This window comes from Buteo buteo, chromosome 8 (genome assembly GCF_964188355.1).
Source record: "Buteo buteo chromosome 8, bButBut1.hap1.1, whole genome shotgun sequence".
NCBI classification, from domain to species: domain Eukaryota; kingdom Metazoa; phylum Chordata; class Aves; order Accipitriformes; family Accipitridae; genus Buteo; species Buteo buteo.
This window is the reverse complement of record NC_134178.1, coordinates 1027148-1048362: the sequence shown is the minus strand read 5'-3', so window position 1 is coordinate 1048362 and position 21215 is coordinate 1027148. Positions and strand designations below refer to the sequence as shown.

The 21215-nt window shown below is 40.5% G+C and overlaps 1 protein-coding gene across 5 annotated transcripts in view; it reads left to right on the top strand.

Annotated features, from left to right (window-relative positions):
• SH3KBP1 (SH3 domain containing kinase binding protein 1) overlaps positions 1-21215 on the top strand; it is a 222247-nt gene that overhangs the window by 122515 nt on the left and 78517 nt on the right. For 3 of the 5 annotated variants that reach the window (XM_075033410.1, XM_075033408.1, XM_075033411.1), the window contains 2 exons: positions 2652-2726; positions 13356-13552. In XM_075033410.1, the coding sequence (XP_074889511.1) occupies positions 2652-2726; positions 13356-13552 (272 nt within the window). Of the gene's footprint in view, positions 1-2651; positions 2727-6691; positions 13142-13355; positions 13553-21215 lie in introns of those variants that run through there. The other 2 variants (XM_075033413.1, XM_075033409.1) reach the window with 2 other exon arrangements.

Here is a 21215-nt window from a genome sequence, read left to right as displayed (position 1 = left end):
TAAACCTCCTCAGAGAGAAACAGAGGCTCAAGGAATGTTGAGATACTTATTGGGGTTTTAATGCTTTTTTATATCTTTTTCTTCAAGTAAAACCATCAATTTAAGAATTGCATTCCCCTAGCAGAATTATGGGAAATATGCATCAACTCGGTTCTTTCTATATGGTATATGTAATTGTTTCAGGTGTTGCTCTCTAACGCACGGTGCTTTATGAGGCTCTCTTCAGGTACACTGACTATCTGGATTTGAAAATCTCCATAATGAGATAGCAAAAATTTCAGCAAGTTTATACAACTGAGTAGGAATGATAATCTCATTCCAAGTATCTGTGCCTAGCGTTAAAACATCGCAAAATAAAAACTGAACAAGTAAACCCTGGAAGATTTGGGCATCAGGCTAGCACTACTGTTGAAATGCTCTGGGTAACCTCTGGAAAGGGTGTACATTCATGCCTCTAGATCAGCTCCTTCCTCCGTGGATGACAAGACATGACAGCACTTCAAATCTGCAGTAACTCCTTTTTGTTCCTCTGGAAACATTGTTTGAATATGTCTGTGTCACAGGACTTCGCAAGGCAGAAACCTTCAATATGAATTCTAGATTATGAAGTTAGCGCTCAGGAGTGAGGGGCTGTACCTGAGCTAGAACCTTGGGCGGTCGCTGAGGTTCTACACAGCTTCTCGAGGGGCATAGGAAGGGTCGGGGTATGGCTCTGCAATCTTGAGCAGCAACCTTGAACTCTTCAGACCAGCTTGTAAAATGGATAAGGTAATACTTGGCAGGTTTACTGTGAGACTTGGGAAAGTGGCATGGGATCTTTGGAGAAGGAGCACTGTGTAAAACAAGAGTATTTTGTAGTTAATAGGTAAATTCAATGCTTTGGTTGAACTTAGTGAAACTTGATCTTTTAATCACGTTTTACTGATGCTCTCTAAAGAGAGCCTCTTTGGAAGGGCAAATGTAATTTTTGGTGAACTCAAAAGTGGAAGAAATACAGAAGAGAAAAAAATTATATAACTTGGCTTTTTAGGAATAAGGTTAATAAAAATGCGTATTTCTCTGTCCTTCTGCTATGACCTACACAGGCCCAGTGGGGAGAAAGGTGTTGTCTGATTTTATTGGTTTTGTTGTGTCCATGTAAATTTTATGGCAGATCAGCGTAAATGGCCAGAAGGAATTATCTTGGTTTCTTTTCACGTTCTGCCATAGAGTAACCTCAGAAGTTTCTTCAGAACAAAAAAGCCCCTTTTTTGAAAATGTCTAGGGCTAGTTTTGGAAGTGCTTAAATGTTTCTGAATATTGACAGTGGGACTTAACTTGCCCCTTAACTTGAAAGGGTTGGGAACTTGTGCTTCCCCTCAGATGGTGGGTGCTCGGCAAATTGGAAAGTGAGACTGTTGCAAGATCAAAAGTTTGGGGGTTTAGGAGTTTGTTTGTTTTTAAAGTATTTGTCTCTTGTTATTAATTAAACTGCAAGAACAAACAAACAGCCTTTTATAATACATAAATGAGTATAGCTTTTTATTTTCTGAAAGTCCAACAGAATGATATGCAGGGGAAAAAAATACACATTTTTGGTACCAAAAGGGGTGTGATGCTCTTTTGGGACGATTCACATGTACTGGCTATTTTGCTATAAAATTTTACTGAAGACATTAATTTTTATGGTGGTATACCTGGGTGAGATTGGCAACAAGGTGACATTGGTACGTTCTTGGGCTTGCCTGGGTACCTCGGGTTTAAAAAAAACCCAACAATACACAAACCACCTCAGCTGCTCATGCCTTTACCTTCACTTGAATTTCATATCAGAAATGTCAGAGCATGAGTTACCTTGCTATCAAAGAAAAAAACCCAAGAAATTAATGGGTTTGATAATAAAAATTTTATCTTAAAAATCAAAGATGGAAGTGGAATTTGGGTTTTTTGTGGGTTTGTTGTTTTCTTTTTTAATTTTAGTATTTTGTTTTTGTTAATATGTGCCAAGTCAAACACCTGATTTAGCCATTGGCTGAAAAAGCGATTTATTCAGGTTTTAGTGTCCTATCCCTTCAACTAAGCATTGTTTAAGACCAGTTCCCATGTCCAAAACATTTCTAATAGTCATCTTGGAAAGGTGCAGTATTTCTGATGCTCACAGGATCCTGGTATATTAAAGAAATGTGAGTATTTCATTGCCCTGTTTGGATGTCAGCTGTGCTTATTCGAGTGCACTACATCTGCATCAGGAGTGTTGAGCCACTGTGAGTACATCATTGCAGTAATAATTTTTTTCAGGCTTCCCCTGCACTCCATGAGGAGGCTGAATAAGACAGACAAATAATTTCATTTCCAAGTCTCACAACTTGATGGACAACAGACAAAACCTAAGAAAATGCATTCTGTTGGACATTGTAAAGAACAGCTTTAGCAAAATCATGAGATTCTTTTATCTGACATACATGCAGTAAGAATATTTTAACTTCATGTACAATCAGATACTTTTGTTAATATTCTCGTTGTTTTGCTAATGAGGCTTTAAAAATGTTAGTGACTGAAAATACAGATTAAAACCTCTTCCTTTCCCTTCTTTTTACCATCATTCGATCTCTTCACCCCCACCCTGCCCCTTCTCTTTTTTTTTCGTCTTTCCTTCTCTTGCCTGCTGTCAGGAAAATCTGCCTTTGAAGGGACAATTCTGTACAGAGTGGCACCGGCAAAGATTGACAGCTACAGACGCTATAACAGTGAGTGTGTTTCGAAATCAACAAGCAATAGCTTTAGTCCTCTGTACTTGTTTGATTTATCTACACTTGTAAAATGTGCCACTGCTACTCACGGCTACTCTACATGCATATATCTGTCTGTAAGCTAAAATCAGTTTGCTGCTGATGAACTTGCCTAGCGTTAATGCAATGAGAATGCACTCGTTCCTTCTGTGCATGTGTATGTTATATGTCCATATAATGTATGTGTGCGAGTCCACAATAAATCGTGAATTACGTTGGAGGTTTGGGTCTCAGCTATGGATTGAAGTGAAGACCATTTAGTCCTATCGTTTTTGCCACCTGAAACATGAAGACTGTTGATAATAATCACAAACCTTTGAATTAAAAGTCCTTCTGCTCCAAAAAGAAAGTTCCCATTGTGATTGCTGAATTCATAAAATATGCTTTGCTTTTCCTAAAGAACATTGTGGGTTTTGGTTTGTTTGGGGTTTTGTTGTTTGCTTGGGTTTTTTCTTATTTACTGCATGCTCTTCATTTGGCATTCTGTCTTTGACAGCTATTACTCACAGCATTTTGGCTGATACGTTTTTTCTGCCAGGGAGGGTAAAAGAGACAACGCTACTTTCATTTCATGTCCAGGCTTTTGCCTTCTGCGTTTTGGAAGCAGGGAACATGCTGCTTTTCATATGCTTTTACTACCCTGCTAATAGAGAAGAAGAGGGGTTGGTTACATCAGATGCAAGAGAGAGGAAGCAAGGAAGACAGAAATCTGTCCTTCCACCTGCTTCCTCATCAAGAAATGTAGCAGAAAGAGATCCTACTGAGTCACATTCAGTGTGACTAAGTACAAAGTGTTCAGTCCTGTCCTCCGGTGAGCAGGATGTTGTGCTAACTTTGGCATCTGCTTTTGTCCCAGACAGCTTTCTCTTGAGAAGATCCAAGCTGTGCTGCCCTTCTTCATCTTTCTGGGTGGGGGTGTTTGCTCTCCTACCTCTGAGGTTTTCTGTTTTATGCATGTTCATAGCAAAGGATGAAGCAGTCGAAGTTCTAGTCTTCTATTCTGATAACTTGCACTTACACCTTCCTTTTTTAAACAAAAACTGATCTTTTTTTGAACAAAAATCTTGGCGAATGTGTGCAGCTCTGAGTATTTCCTCATGGAGAATTATCTCCCAGAATTCATCTCTTTTCTGCACCTCTTCTCGAGCTTCCAACCAAGCTCTTGCTCTGGCTGGAGCAGACCATGTGGCTGGTGGTCTTCACATTTTTCTGCTGCTTCTCACCTTAGAGTCTTCATGACTGCTTATGCATCACTGAAATTGTATGCTTCTTGCAGAGTTCTTAGACCATTGTGTCCTCAAGTCCACCTATCTGATGAGTATAATAAGGAATTATGAACTAAATCTCCAGTATGCTTGACTTCTGATTTTAAGATCTAGTTTCAAATCAGATGCAAGGTCTGTCTTTGGAGCCTCTAATTTCACAACACCAGTCTTTCTGGGCAGTGTTGCCCAAACATTACCTTTCAAAGTTTTCCAGAAACCTGCTCTCCATGCCCAGCCAATTTTTCATTAACAGTCCAACAGCCCTTCCCCTTTTCTCGAGTCATTTAGGGTCAGCCTAAGTGAAGTCAGGACGAATTCAGTCACCTTTCCGGTTGTGCTAGAGCTCTTCATTTAGTTCTCCTTGTCAATAATACTGGCCCATGGTTGTGCCATGTCACAGAAAATAAATTTAATTGAAGTGATTTCACAGAGTGCGGGACTGGATGGGTTTCTACGGGTATGCTTGATAATCAGCTGCAAGAAGACAGCTGAACCCACAGTAGATTGTCTCATGTTGCTCTGGGCAAACACCCATCTAACCTTTGTTTTTAAAGCTGACAAAAGATGTCTTGTTTAATACTACCTCCCTTGGCATTTGGCTGACACTTAGGTATTTTTTCATGTTGCAGAGGTATTTTGTTTTCTCTTTAAAACTGCATCTCAGAAGACCAGATGTCCAGCTACGTTTGTGGACAATTCATTGCTTACTGGGTTGGAACTGGGACTGAAGTGGGTGGTAGGCAAAATCAGGTCATCTGGGAAGGTTTAAACAAAATGAGGGTTGGCATTGTTGATACTATCAGCAATGTTATCTCCTAAACTAACATACAAAAAGGAGGGTTTCTCAGTCTTCCTGCTACATCTGTCAGCGTTGGCAGCTCCCTTTCTGCATCCTCCCGTTCCTCCTGAGCAGACCCACTGAAGGCGTGCCCAGCTCCTTCCAGTTCACGTCTGACCTGTCGTCCTTATTTTTAGACAAATACCCATGTGCTTATGTCTCCAATGAAAATCATTTGGAGGCATTCCACAGAACTGTTTTCGTTTAGGGATGTCTGTTTAAAACAACCCACAGCTGTTCTGTTTTCAGCTTTCTGATTTCTCTGCCAGTTAAACTCGAGTCCACTCGTACCTTTAGATCGGGTATGCCCGAAGGGTGCTTGGGGTTCACCTGTATCGCACTGCATGAAGCGTTGCTCAACTTGTAAAAGCTCTAAGCTTGCTTCAGTTTGCAAACATATGCTTAGTGCTAAATCCTTTTATTTTGAAAGCCATTTTGCAACTGCTGCGTTTAAAAGAAATGTCCTTACTTAACCAAGGCCTGTAATAGCTAAATCCTGTTGAATTAGCGTGTAGCAGCTTCTAGAGATACCTTCCACTGAAACATGCAAGATTGTCTCCTGCATAAACACCGGGCCTTGCCTCCATATGCTGACATGGCTTTTTCGGTCATCAGGTATGCCAGGCTCTGCTCAGTGATAATTCCAACTCCTTTGGCATTCTGCTCATCAACCTGCTGTCAGAAAATCTTTGCAACTGCATATGCTGCGTGAAGAGAGACACACAGCAATAAAAAAATTACTTGTCGTTTTGTTGATCACAGCCCTCTTTTCTTTCATCCTGCAACTTCCCTGCACCTCCACGAAAAACGCCTCTTGGATTTCTAATTTTTTTTTATTTTTACTGGTTTAATTTCTCTTTCTTCGTTCACTTTCTTTTTCTTCAAAGATGCTATAACTGAGGAACAGGGCAGATACAATGCTTGATTTGACAAATATTTGCCTCTCTTTCCTTATATATGGATCCACAATGCTGTCAGTAATAGATATTAGATTTAATGGAAGAAGATGAGACAGGATCGTTGAAACAGAAATATTCGTGAGTAACCTTAATTGTGTTTTCTATTGTTTGACCACTTTTTTTTTCTCCCCCCCCCCCCCCCCCCCCCAGTCCTTGAGGAACTATGGCTGGTCAGAGTTCCAATAAATCAATGTGGTTGATGTATTTATGATGTTATTAACCCTATTTAAGGGTGTCTGAATGTGAGTGAAGTTGAATGAGAAACCCAAATGTGGATTTTAGCAGTTCTGAAGAGAGGACAGTTATAATTTTTTATTTCACCTCAACTTCTTATAACTTGCTTACAGAGAAGAACATTTATTAAATACACAACTGCTACAATGAAAAATAACATCTGAAAAAGAACAATGCTAAAATTGGGTGAGGGAAATTTTTATGATGAAAAATAGCATCCTGTTTTCTGGAGAATTAATGTACAGATGGCAAGGGATTGGGGTGGTGGGTGGAAGAATTATGTTGACTGGGGTGAAACTTGTTAAATCCTTCCGTTTATTTGGACTCCCCACTACCAAGCGGTTTTCCATGGGTGTCAAAAAAGACCAGTTTTTGATGAGTGGCAGGTAAAGAATCCTTTTGGTTATGGTTGCTTACCCGTCCTTTCACATGTAATAATGTGTTGCTGTACTTGGTGAGAACAAGGGTGGTGGAAAAAAAGTTCCAAAAATGAAGACAGCAATGGTACAGTTATAGAGCTCCTGAATGAATGATTGTTTCTATTCGCTCTTACAGTACTCGGGGAAATGGCTGGGCATGAGGTGAAGCCACCAACTTCGGTATTGATGGCTCTGTGTTCATGCTGCAGAGGATGCTTGCGCTGCGTTGCCCTCGATGCATGCTGCTACGTGGTGCTGGACACCGCTCCCTTTTTCCCTGCATGATTTCTTGTGCAAGTGTAAAAAATCTTGGGGGTGTTTCTTACGTGGCAAGAACTGTTGTGCTAAGGAAAATGAACATGCTGAAAGGAAATGACAAAATGTTTAGATTACATGGTTACATTTCTTCAAAGAATATAACTGAGAATAGCAAATAATGACTAATATGGAGACAGTCTGCCTCAGCCATTTGTACATGTATAACCACTCTTGGTAAAGAAGCATAAATTTGTTTTTTGAAAGTGTGAGAGTATTAACCTTTAAATTGTGAAGAATCAACATGGCTTTGTTCTACGGTAATATTTAAAATCCAACTTCCTTTTCTGGTTTTGATTTTTTGGTGACACTGTGGAATGTTGTTGGGGATGGCGTCAACAAAATACAGGACTTTGACAGAAAGCAAGCTCAAGATAAATACCTCATAGGCTGTGGGTATTTGTTCTGTCTTCACCAGTACGTGAGGAAAAGGAAGAAGGACAGTTCCTGTCTCATCTACTGCAATTGCCATGTATAACTTCACCTTCTTTGTCATTCAGATCGGTCACTCGGGCGTTCCACGCTGTCATTCTCTAAATGGAAGGAAAGGACATATTTCCCCTTGCTTTCCTGCCCTTCCATAAAAGGCATAAATCCCAATAAGCTCCATTTACACAGTTCTTTGTTCTGTTAAACACAGTTGACAGTGTTTCTCTTTGCTGCCAGACCAAATCAGGAGATCCTTTGCATCGTCTCAGGTGTGTGCCTCTGAACAGCTGACCTTTACCTCGCTGGACAGAGCGCTCAGCCTGAGAAGCACTTAGAGGGCCAGAGCATCATTGGCTTATCCGTCGTCAGTGTTTTCTGTCTTTTGCCCAGTGCCATAAATTGTCTGAGGAGAGAACAATCCAGAATAAAGAACAAAAATTAAATTGCTAAATAACAGCTCAAAATAGAAAGCTCTATAAAGCTCACAATGTATTCCCCTTTTTTCCTGCCATTTTATGCTATTTAGAAACAATTCATTTCCTGCTTTGAATGGAGTTAATTTTATCGCAGCTGTTTATTTTTGTTTTAACAGCTTTGGTTTACACAGCCCTTTATCATCCCTAAATATCTTTCTGCTTTAGAATCTTGGTTTGATGCCAGCGCAGCTCTGGGGCCGTTGGTGAATTAAGTCCCATGTTGTGGTCTCTTTTTAATCCCTATTTGAGCTAATCTGTTTTGGTACATTTCAGAATGTTGCTCTCAAAAGACCTGTAACTGGCATAGCAGGAGTGTGGTGTGTTTGAAATGTCTTGAGAAAACTAATCTCTCTTACGTACCCATAGAGAAAAAAAAGTGTGTGAAGTGCGAAATTCCTCCAGACAGTGTTGTGAGAATTTAATCTTCATGAATACTAAATTATCTTGCATTTGTAAGGAGCATGAAGCAACAGAGAGTCTTATAGCTCTGAGTGTTTTTAAATAGCTGTATGTCAGTAGTCCCGTATCTTGTCCCAGCCAAAATTTGGGAATGGTTGGCTACTGGGAATTTTACCTTCTTGCTGCTGATGCTGCTCATGTTCAGACTTTATGGAGCTTACTATAAAAGCACACCCAACACTCAGATTTGAGCTCTACCTTGTGGCGATGATGATTCAGCAACAATAAATCTAGGTAAAAGAATAAAGTGTCTGTGCTTATAGAGCCAGAAGTGGGAAGCGACACCCCAAAAGACTTATCTCCTTCTTGAGAAATTTGAGAGATCTGAAAAATTTTCCTACTATTAGGACTGGTGTGATAGTAGGCATGTTAGTGAGCACCTTTTTGATGTTACATTCTTGGCTTGTCAGCCCTCCAAGTGCTGGCAGAGAGCTGACAGATTCTAGAAGAGTTGCTGATAAAAAGTTTAAAAAAAATAAAATAGTGAGAGGTCTGACTGCTGTAGCTTTTATCCTATCCTGGCAATATTTGAAGTATTTAATAACTAGAGTCAAAGAAGAGCAAGATGTGCTCAGTGTTTGAGGACAGCAGTTTGCTGAGCTGCTGGCCTTACCTTAGTGCTCAAGCGCGCCGCTCTAGCACAGCCGTGTCAGACTGCGTGGGTGTGTTGGTCGGCAGCAGCAGGTGACCGTGCCAACTGAAATGCTCCCCGGTTTTTAATGCAATGCCCATTTAGCAACCTGACCTCCCTGCCAGCTGTAGCTCTTCTTGAAGAAAATGTTGTGTTTAAAATTCATAATCTGACAGTCTAGGTCACTCAGGTTCCTGCTGAGTTCCCAGCTGTATCCATGGGCTACATCTGTTTTTTGGGGAAATGATCCACGCAGCTCTGTTCTCCTACTAAGCTGTTTGCAGTAGTGGCAAAAAAGGCCATGAAAAGCTGAAGGAAAAAAAAACAAAAGCCAGGTATTTGGAAGGGGGGATGTTTTTCTGCTTTAAGAGGAGAGATCACCTCAGCCATCAGCCATCCCTTCCTCATGTAGGCAGGGCTGGGGAGGCCAGTGCAGCTGCACTTGGCAGGATTGCTCCGAGAGAATTGCTGACATAGATATGCTGAGATAGAGAGAGAGAGATACAGAGAGAGAGAGAGAGATGAGGGAACAACCCAACGGAAAAATAAATGAGAGCAGAGAATTTGTCAGGCAAGGGTAGACATAGTATTGCAAATCCTTGCTTGCAGGTTCTTTATCTGTACAAAGCACAGGTGTGTATCTCATGTGCCTTGGGAGGAAGGTAAGAGAGAGTGTCCTTAGCACGTCTTTAAGAGTAAGAGCATGTTAGATTATTTTCTGCAGGACTGTTTTGTACTTGAGCACTGCATTATTGTTTCTTAATGTTACTGCAGATCTTAATTTTATCTAATTTGTTCTCAGTTTCTGCTGCATCTAGTCTTCCTCTTTTGTCACCTTTGCCTCTTGCCCTCAGCCATGAAGTGATAAGAACAAGAGCAGGCTAGTTCTTGGAAAAGCCAGGGCTTTTATTCTTGCTTATTTATTTATTCAAGTCCAGAGGGCTCCTCAGTTCCTGTCGTTTGTGTCAATATTGTCATTTTCCAGTTGATCGGGAAGAATTCTTTTAACTTTGAAGGAGCTTTGTAAGGCTGGCCTCTGTATCCAGCCACTCAAATGCAGTTTAGTTTGGACAGGCATCACTTCAGTCCATTCTGTCCTCATTTAAAAAAAAATATAAATTAAAAAAAAAAGCTGCTATGTCCTATGTTGCTTTCCTTATGAGGACTGTATACTGAAACAAAGCTCTGTGGCAGCATAGAGAATGAAATGACTCTTGGATTATCATCAAGCACAGATGGGGGATGCTAGGGAAATCTGTTGTAAGCCTGAGGTGAGGTTTCTGACACAAGGTGTGATGTCCCGTCATAGAAGAATGGTCATAAAAGATGAAGAACATAATGAAAAACAAGTGATGACCCAGAAACAAAAGCCTAATTCTTCCTGGAGTCCCTTGAGGTTTCTGATATCTCTTTCATGCAGGCTTCAAAGATTTGGAAGTCCATGTGAGACCTGTTGAGTAATTCCTATAATTACTTCCATATTTTACTTCCATCCACTGCCCAAGATCCAGGTCCTCTTCTCCCACAACTAGTGATGCAGAAAACCTATTTTAATTATTTATTTTAAAGATAGCTTTTTTGTTCATTTCAGGGAGTGGCTAAGAGCAGTCATGGCTTCTATCAGTTAGAATCCAGTTACTTGTGGAGGTACATTGCACTGCTCCTTCCCTCCATCACAGAGCAGTTCGAGGAGAATTTGGCAAGGATGAATGAAGGAACCTTTGCCAGAGGGTAATTTTGCCATCCTGTATCAAGATCTGTTGTTCAGTGAAGAGGCCATGATCACTGCGATTTGTTCGAGTCTTTTGAGTTGTGGATGTTTTATACTCAGAAATATTATTTGTAACTCAGTATAGTTGATTGGTGGCCATTCTCTTTGCATTTATAAGTAGTAAATAAAGTTGGTTCTAGTCTCTGTCTCAGCCAGGGTCCTGGTGACTGATACTTTGCAAAGCTGTGGAAGGTCCAGCTAGTAGAACTTACAGCTTCTTCTGTTACTGCCCAAGTCACAACAAGGTGTAGCAGTAAGAAAGAGGTGGTGACTTTGCTGTGTTGCCTGAGGAGATTTATACCCCTCTGGCTTAATTAATTTACCCTTGCATCTCTTGAGTGCCTCTGCATTGTGGAATGGCTGTGCTACGGATAACTGCTCCCCTCCCTCCAACCACAGCCCAGAGCAGGATGGCAGTGAATGCTTTCATGAGCTCTGGAAGAGAAGGAGCGCACAGAATTTACCTTACTGATGGCAGCAATACTACCGTTCTAACTACCATAATAAACGAGTGAAACCAGATTTGAAGTTTTCCCCAGGCCCTTCTTGGGAAACTGAAAATGTCCAAGTAGAGATCAAGATCCCTGCATATTTAAGAAAAGAACTGTAATATTATTATTTAGTTTTCTTTTTGATTCCAATCCTGCACAGCTTATGGAACAAAAACCTTGTTCAGCGCTACCTAAATTGAACACTCGAAGAAACAGAAACGTTACGTTCAACAGGCAGATGCAACAGGCTCTGAGGAGGCCAAAGGGCCTAAGCGTTTTCCTTAGTCTTTAGTCTTTTTGTTTGTTTCCAGTTGGGAACTTTCTCTAATTCCTCATTTATACTCCTTTCATGTTTCGGATACTGAAGATCTCAGAGCAGCATATGATGACTTTTCTGCTTAACAGTTTTGGTAAAAATCCTGGTCTGACACATAATTCCTGATTCCATTTTCTAGCAGCACCCTAGTGTCGAAACCAATTTAACAGATGAGCCCCTCGCGTCCTGGATCGCCAAGTTGTGCCTGTAGGCATCGGGACTTGCACTGGTTTCTGTGGTTCACCCGAGAAGCTTAAAGTAGCCCTTGAAGAAGATTCTGTGTTCTACTGGGTAGTCATGTAGCTGAGCAGCAAATTGCCAGGAAGACAAGAAGTCCCCCCCAAAACAAGTTGCTGCTCGCCAGCATGGCAGAAAGTTGTTGGATGGAGGCTGTTGGTTGAAACCAAAGTCATCACTTGAACTGGGGAGGCAAAGCCAAAGGATTCAATTGTTATTATTAAAATTTTTATTCATAAAGATTTCAATTGACCAAAATATTTTTTATTTAGGTAATTCCTCTATTTGGTTTTGAAGAGTTGTTCTAGTGTAGGTAGGCTGGAAATGATACTCAGATGCTTTCAGCTCAGGAACACTGCTTCATTCTGTTTCTGTTGCTTATACACATCAGAGAATTGTAGAAACTGTAGATTTTATAAAACTTCCCATGTGTTCCACAACTTGCAGCCCTTTTATAGGGATCCAGTAGACTTTGCCCGATCTTAGTGCCATTTCTTTCCTTTGGCAGAAATACAGATAATTTTGGGGTAACATTACTTGCTTACCAAAGGGAGGAGGGAAAGAGATTTGTATATAATCTCTACTTGATTTTAGGTGTCTAGATTTTAAAGAAGAATCTTTCTTCTGTACAGGTAGCCTCTTATGATGAAAATCCATTGCTCTCATTTTGTGGACCTTGATATAAAAATAATTAAGAAGATAAGCTTACTTGAAATTTTTCTTTCTTTGACTTGTAAGATCCACATCTGTGGCACCATGAATGCTTGTGAGGGGAATGTGAGGATCTGAGTTTGTTATTATTAGGTAGAATGAGTGCTGTAGTAGCAGCAATTGCTGTGGATTTTCCTGGAACCATAGTGAAGTCAATGTGTACTGTAGGAAGGAAGAGTTAAATGATCCAGGGGACTGTTTCAATTGGAGGAAACTTCAGTGGGTCACTTTTGCTGCCAGTGACTGTTTGGCCTGATTCTGAACCGTTCTGTAAAGTGGCTGAAGCTTCGCCATATTGCATCTGTGGCCTCTGCTATTCAAACAGCAGATATTTTCAGATAAGTGCAGATAAATTTTCCTAATCACTGAGAGAAGTAATGCAAATCAGAATGTCAGTTTTGATTTATTATATTCCTAGAGGATAGTGTGCATGGGTGCTTTTCTTATGAGGCTGTCTATGCTGCAGAGAGATTTAATTTTCAGCAGGGAACATATTATGCAGCTTATTTGATTGCAAATTTGTTTGAACAGCTTTCAGCTTTGTATTTCCCGGTTAGGTAATGTAGCTTTAGATACTAATTGCATAATTGGCTTGATATGAGTCATACAGATTTAAGGTGCAGCTCGCCTGGTCTGATTGCTTGTTAGCTTTAAGCGGCTTTATACAATAGCTGCCCTACAACTGAATTTAACTCTTTCATTTATTGAGTTCTCTTCCAAACAAGTTTTGTCTGAGGAAGAAGGATTTTCTTGGTACTCAAGGAATGGCCGTCTTCATTCATGAAGTTTTGATGCTGGAGTATGCATGTGTTGTGCATCGGTGTAAGTTCTAACTGATACACCAATGTGATGAAATACAGTGATTTTTGAAACTCACAAATGAGTGCATGGCACAGAGAGCATCTTCTCTACCTGTTTCTTGTGGCTTAGTTTTCCTTTAGAGGATGGTGGTAGGGATCATTTTCCAGTCACAATCTGTTTTGAAAATACTGAGCTTCAAACCTAAGATTCCTTCTTTCATCCTTCCATTTCACAGGCCTAAAAGATGCTACGGGCTCTGAGAGTGATGGTGGTGACTCTTGCAGCACAAAATCGGAAGGCGCCAACGGAGGCACGACAATCCAACCCAAAAAGGTCAAGGGTGTTGGCTTTGGAGATATTTTCAAAGACAAACCTATAAAGCTACGACCAAGGTCGATAGAGGTTGAAAACGACTTTCTCCCAGTAGATAAGGTACGTGTCATTTCTTAGTTCTCTCTTGGTATTAGTTTAAAGAAGTTTTCATCCTGAAGTTCTAAATTCTGTCACTGGTCAGAATGTCACTTTCTCCCCTGTTTTAATGTGAAGTGTTCTCAAAGTGCATATGAAGTGGCCTTTGTTCCCTGAAGGGAAGTCTTACTCCACTTTATAATAATGAGAAGTCTTACCTTTGTTTTTCACAAAGAACAAATATTTGTGCAGCATAAGTCAATAGGTTTGTTACCCAGCCAAAAATTGAATATAGAATTTTCAGGAAAATTCTAAAATTTTCCCTCATACCCACAGACCTTCCTTCCTATGTCTTCAGATTTCTCTTAAAGTTGGCACAGTTAGTGGAAAATAATGGCTTCATTTTTGTAAACACAATCCATTATTTGTGTTTCAAGTGTGTAGTTAACTAAAAGCAACACTTCTTTGCTGTCATTGCATTTTTCCTGTATAGGGTCAGGATGGTTAACCTTTTAGCAGTGCCATTCAGAGGCTTCAGCACTGTGGTCTTTGCCTACTCATAGCACCAAAATGTGATTCACCGAAACAACATTCGGTTACGACTGCAGAACATTAACCTCCCCAAATACTTCTCTCCTGGCTGCAGGAGATTTTTCCCTCGTCATTGCCATGTTCTTTGCCATTTAATGCTGGCTGAGAGCAAGAGAATCCTGCATTAAGTTTGCTGTTCCAGGCAAGGTCACATTTAGGTTGAGAGCTCTGCATACTGGATCAAAAGTGTTGCAATGTATGATGCAGAGTGCCAAATCAGTACAAATTTTTCCCTAGCAATGTCATTTTTAAAGAGGTCTTTGCCCTGGTATGTGCCTTGCTTGTTTACAGGTAGCCTTAGTTTTTCAATAACTTGTAATCTTTTGTAGAGGCAGAAACAAAGCTTTCCTCAATTCCTTCTTTTTTTTTTTTTTTTTTAATTCTTTCTGAAGTTTGGAGACCCTAAAACTCTTTCTGTTGCTTCTTCTTGATACAGTTATTGATGAAACATTTTATATATTACTGTAATGAAACTGTTACCTCTTTGATTTAAAAGATTTCCTAAAAACTACTGATTTTTTTTAAAGCATCAGCAAATCACTGTGAGGATTTTATAATATGGGATTATTCAGAACGAGATACTTCCCATGGAAAATGTCAGTCGCATTTGCAGAAGAATCAACAGGGTCTCATTTTGTTGGCATTATCACTGTGTGTTCTAATGTGTTTTCAATTTTATGAATCATAAGTTTAGATCGTATTTCACACAGAGGTGATATGAATTATTGGGGTGTTAAGTTAAGAGGGCTTTTACACAGATATTGGCAGGAGTATGAGGGCAGAAGGGATTGCTGCCAGTTGAGCAGAAGCAGATGCCATTAGGATCTCCCGTAAATCACCAGGCAGTTCGATGTGCTCCAAGTGTTAGCCCAGTGGTAACGATGTAGGATATAGTGGCCCTTGTCTTTTAAGGTGATCAATAAACTCTTTAACTAAAGGAAAAACTGAGGAATTGCGTGAAACCCCCTTGGTTTTATTGGTGTGGAGAATTCATTGCTTTGCTGTTCTTTGTTCTAAAAATCACAGAAGCAGATTATTCTAGGGTAATTAATGATGCGATTCTAGGAGTTTAATCTGAGCAGTGCTATCAGAGCTGTGCTTTTTAAAAAAAATAATCAAATACTTATGCTTTGTAGTCCTTTTCTTTGCCTGTTTGCGTTGTTGAATCGACTACTGGCCATGTGTAACTAGAATCAGATTCCTGAGGCTTGGATCTGTCAAATTCCCATTAACGGTGGGTGTAAGTGAACTAATTTACAATGCTGCACGTGACTGAAGACATAGCTTGCTGACAGGTGAATTTTTAGGAGAAATACAGTATGTGTATAGGCATGTCGTGTCTCCTGAGAAAATCCAGTGTAACACTGTTAAAGTAGCACAAGTTTTATGGTCAAATAGAAAGGCCTGTGTCATATGTCCTCCTTCTGCTTGTGCAGCTTCAAGACATTTGAACAGGTGTTTATGCTTATTTCTTTTTTCCTTTTTCATTTTGTAGTAGCTTATCTAAACCTTCTGTTTCTAGGTTGGACTTCCTTCTGATATGATCTATATGTGCTTCTGTCGTTCTAACGAGCTATCACTTTTTCTTCTCCTGTATCTGAAAATAAACCTCTAGAAGTGTAGGAAAATTAATTCAACCAGTATTGTCTAGTCTGAGTTAACTGTATTGGGTTGGTCTGTGAGTTGAGGCTTTAGCTGGAAATGCTGAAGACCATAATAGGTGAATACAAAATAAAAAGTCTTAAAAAGCCATTTTTATCTTTCTGAAAACTGCCCTTACTTCAGAAGAGACTATTGAGGGTACTTTTAACATTTTCCTTTTGAGATATATTTGTAGTTTTCTACAGGCAAGGCTTTCATAGATGGCTAGCAGTGGTGAATTTGAGCAGAGCTACATTTCATTAACAGCCTTTGGTGAGGTCACATTAGTGTGTGCCAGGACTTAATGTAAATTTTATACTCAACCTGGGGAATATTGCAGCCACTGTAATGATTTAATATAAAGGGGAGGCTGTCGTGGCTCTAGATCCAGCAACTTGTAAGATCTAGTTAACTGGTGTTTAGGGATCCTTCGCACTGCAAAACACTGAATTTATACAGAAATTTTTATTTCTGTATATATTCAGTATGTTTGGGAGAAGAAAAATAGAGAAGAAATAATGGAAGTAGACACAAGAGCTATAAGGGCTAGAAGCTCATGTCAATTATGAAGTCCACCTGTCCGTTGCAATAAGGCAGAGATTTGTAAACTCTGAGACTGAGCGCTTGCAAGGTCTGAGGTTCTGTTTTGAGCCGGTGAGCTCGGGCCCCATTGCGCTGGCAGTCACGCCTTTCCCACCCCTGCTCTGTCAGTTCCTGCCTGGTTCCTCGCAGAAAACTTCCCCCCCCCCTTAATTTTCAGTTGTCATTTAAAAGGAGCTCTGCCATCGCTGCCCAGCGGCACCCACGGTGCGACGCCAGCGCCGGCCGCGGGTGCTGCGCGCCTGCTGCCCTTCCCTCCCTGCGGCACGGCTCGCTGCTACGTACTTGTCCCCTCCGATGCCTTTGGAGGCGCTTGCTCCCCTAACAGAAATGTTGAAGCCAGCGTTCAAAATACCGAGAAAATGAAAAAATGGATGCGAGCAAACCCACCTGGTACTGAATGCAAACGCTATCAAAAACGCCTGCTGAGGCAGAGGGCGTGCGGTGTAGAGCACCACGTGTGCGTAGCACTTTGCGCTCGAAAGCGCGGGTTTCTGGCGTTCGTTTATTCAGAGACAGCCACCGGCGGGCGACGGCGTGGCGGTCGTGGCAAGCATCGCCAGCGCGTCAAACTCTGCGTAGGAACAGGGGGAAGCACTCAGCTGTTCAAGCAGCGTTTGTGGTTTGCTTGGAAGTCGCTGTCTGCCGTAGTCCGGCATCCCTGCCCCAAGCATTCCTTGTGGTGGCACCTTGGAGGACAGCTCCGGGGCCGAGGGACCCTGGCCCCTTCTGCAGTTGTGAGAGCAGGGTCGCCTGCAGCGGGGGCTCGTTCCTGCGCCGGTGTAACTCCCCGTTCCTTGAGTTCAGTGTGGAAACAGGATTTATGTGTTTCTTTCATTATGCAAAAAAATAGCCCGCGTTTGCAAACGGTGGCTGACGTTCATGAGGCAGTGTGGACATTATAAATAAATCCTTTAGGCGATTGTTACCCTTTCTGGAGTAGCTAATTCACAGGAATAAGAGGGAAGGGTAGGGGAAATATGGTCGGCTCGTGAAATGAGGGACAGTCGAAAAGCAGCACGCCCCTTTTGGGGAGGCTGCTCAAAGCAGGACGTGGTACCGAGGGAATAGAACGGGAAATGCAAAATTAAGTTTAAAGAGAGGAAGAAATTCGATAACCTTGGCTGGCAATGAGTCTCTGCTGAGTCACTGAACTGTGCTGTGTGAGTGAAGAGTGACTCCTGATCTCCTGTGTGCTTCCTGCCCTTCCCTGCTCTCCCCTTAGATATCTGTGCTTGCTCGTTTTCTCAGTTTGGTTTGTAAAACGTTCAGGCTGCCTGAACAGAGTTGTCCAGGTACTGGTGATGGGGGTCAGCTTTCACATCAGTCTGCACCAGCAGTTTTTGGTGGAGGAGGTTACGCACACGGTGGTTTGTGCTGCTTGTGATGTTTTTAGGTGTTTGTTTTTATTAAAGCAGCTATCGGACTCTAAGTGCAAGCTAGCTGTTGTCCATGCCGCAAGACTTTACATGTATGTTGTTGGTCTTTATTCAGAAAAGATTTGTCCGTATGAAAGAAACACATCAAGCATATGCATGAAAACATTTTCAATTTCTGTTCCTGACTTAAGCTACTTGAAGAACATCTAAAAATAAAAAGAACATCAAGAAAATCATCTTGAAGAACTACTAAGCAGAGTAGTGTAAGAAGTATTGATAGTACCACAAGTTACTCTTAAAAGCAACGTGGAAAATCTGCTCTGTTCTCCTGGGCCACAGCACTGGGCTTCTGCCAGCACGGGTTCTCCTGGAGGAGTGCTCGCTGGGAGGGAATACTCCTGGTTTAGATTAGGAAATCTTAGGATGCTTCAGTCTGAAAAACAGGATGTGTAGGTTTAAGCTAATGCAATTTTATTTCATAATAGGGAGACAACAAATGTTGCAAGTTGCTCTGGATCAGCTGATGATCGGTAGCTTGCTAATCACAGTAAATCTCTGAATTTCAGTTGAGTCTCTACCATTACCGAGCTTATACCCTGACAAGCATTTTAAAAGAAGAATCATTAAAAACCCCAAAATGCTGTGCTTTAATAGTTTAAAATAAAGCTGATTTCCTGAGTTCCAGAAATACTTGATGGAGACATAAACTGAATTTCTAGGAAAGATTTGTCTCATGTTTCAACATCAGTACAGAGAAAATGCTTCAGAAGGCTCACAGTACTGACATGCAAGCTAGCTTTTTTTGCTGTCTGATGAACTTCAAGAGAACTGGATCATAAATTAATATGATATAGTATGTCTAATAATAGCAGTAAAATCTACCTAAGTAAAATCTAATTGATATAAAAAGATGTAAATGAGTGTAATCAAGGATTTAGGGATAAACAGTTTTATAAACTGTGTCTTAGTGTTTCTAAGTAAAATGATTTTTTTTCTTGCCCCACTTGGATTTTTTTTTTTTTTTTTTTATAATATAACTGATTTTTAACTGCTACATCTGAATGGTTAAGTTTCTTAAACTTTGAAAAGATTATAAAAATTCTAATGGAATGACATTTGATATTCTTAGCACACGCAAACTTTGAAAATTAAAAGAACAAATACAGTTATGCAAAAAAATAAAATACCCTGCCTGACTTTGGAAATTACACAAATAACTTCAAAAAGACTGATGAATGTAAACCAAACTGAATATAACCTGTGAAGTAAAATTTATACAGTCATCTTTTGCTGTCAATTTAGCTTCATTAGTCTGTGGAATTTTTTCCGAAATTGTTTCGTTTTTTAAATTTTTCCTAGTTGAGGATTATTTTTAAAAGTCATGCCTGATTGTAGTACTTATACTTTTATATACTTATAAATTGTATGAATTATAAATGTGTTACAGATCATTCTTCTCTCTTAAAACAAATACCAGTAATTGAGTCTTTTCTGGAATGGAAATTAATGATGTATTTTAGTATAACTTTAAAATAATTTGTGATTGGAAAACAGAAATCTTGAGGAAGGAGATTGCAGGCTCAGTATGCCTTCAGACTTTGCTCTGAGTCACTCCTGAACCTGTTCTGCAGCATGGTGCAGGCGCGGGGAGTGTTTCTGCAAGAGATGTTGCCTTTTCTGGGAGCCATCATCTCGTGCTCTTTTCCTTTCTTTAAAATATCCTGATACTTTTTCTGGAGATCTATACTTGCAGTGATAGTCCTACTCGGATCAGTTGTGATTTGCCTTCAGTATAAGGCCAAAGGGCATCTCGGAGACCATCTAATCCAAGCCTCTCAACTGGATTAGGACCAAATACTTGTGAACAGTCCCCGGGGGATGGCTGATTTTTAGAAAAGCATCCAATAAAGAAAATTGTGTATCCTTTCATATTCCACTGTTGTAGCAGAAAATATATTGTAATATCCTGGCTCTGCAAAATAACCTTTTTCTTGTTCTTTTTTGTAGGAACCATGTTGAACAGTTTATTGTTCTCCCCTTTAAAATCTACAAAGTTTGTCATGTCCTTCCTTACAGGGGTTCTTAAAACAGAGAGAACCGATTTTTTTGCTTTTATCTTTTTAATGTATGAGTTCAGAGACTTTTTTCTTGTCCCATAATTGTGTTGGCACTCCCATGAGAGTGCCTCTGTAGAGAATGGGCTGTGTGCGTATAGGGAATGTGTTGAGTGTGCCTGAGTATGTCCGTAGTAGATGTGTTCGCGTGTGAATGCTTACTGAACAGTATATACGGTCAAATGGGAGTGAGAGTGTATAGTGTCTTGTGGCTTGCTTAAATATAAATCTTTAATTTCTTCCAAATTATCTGAGAAGCCCTTGGTGTGTTTCCCTCCCCTGCCCTTTTTTCAGTTGCTTTAAAGTTGAATGTTTGTGAGGAGGCAGTATTAAGAATTTATAAGATTTTCATGGAAGAGTGCATCATCTGAAGTTTCTTGATAATCTTTCTTTAAAAAAACAAAAGCTGAAACAAAGGCATAGGTGACGTGAAATTTCAGCCTTTTTTTTTTTTTTTTTTTTTTTTATTAACAGAGAGACCAGTACACTCAGAATTTGTCATAAGCTCATTTTCCTGTAGGGTTCTTTGCAAGACTTTCTGTCTGGGCTGTTCGCAAAGAGTCTGTACATCCTCGCTCACACTGCCTTTCCTAGCTGTCGGTCTCAAGAAGCCAGGAGAGACTAGGCTGGCTTGGGAAAGGAGAGGAAACTTCTCGCTGCGAGTGAGCAGAGGTAGGAAAAGCTCCAGATTTCCTGTGAAACAAACAAGTGGAACCTTTGTTTCCCCGGGATGGCCCGGAGCGTGAGTCAGTGTCAGGGCTGGGCTCCCGCTCTTGCCGAGCTGAGCTCATGCAAGGAAGGGGCAGGACTCCAGGGCTCTTCTTGGACACTTGGAGCTGCTGAAAGGCAGCTTGGCTTCACAATGGGAGAGGAGGTATTTCTTTTACGATTAGTTGGGGTTCTTTTCTGTGGCTGTTCAAAACTGTATCGTAATGTGTATTCTGCAGAGCACAGGATTCGACTGCAGGGTTCTTTGGTTCTTCTGCACACTTTGTAGATGCCGGGTGGGGAAAAAGAAAAGAAAGAAAAAGGGTGCTGGGATCCCGAAGTCCGTTTCTGCTATAGAGGACCGTATTAGAACAGGGGGTTACTTTTGTGTGAAAGCATATTCTGTCCTGGCTCTGTTTAGCTTAAGTTTTTTTCCTTTCACAGTGTTTGGCCATTAAACTTGCACAGATGTTTTTTATTTCTATATGATTTGGTTTCAATTTTCTTATTCTAAAGGATAATATAACTTTACAGTTAGACAAGACTAGCTGCACAGTCTTTAGGATGTGTTGCTCTTTCAAATGTTTGCTTAGTAAACAAAAATTCATCCCCCTTCTTTTCCTTCCCAAATGCACTAATAAAACTGCACTTCTT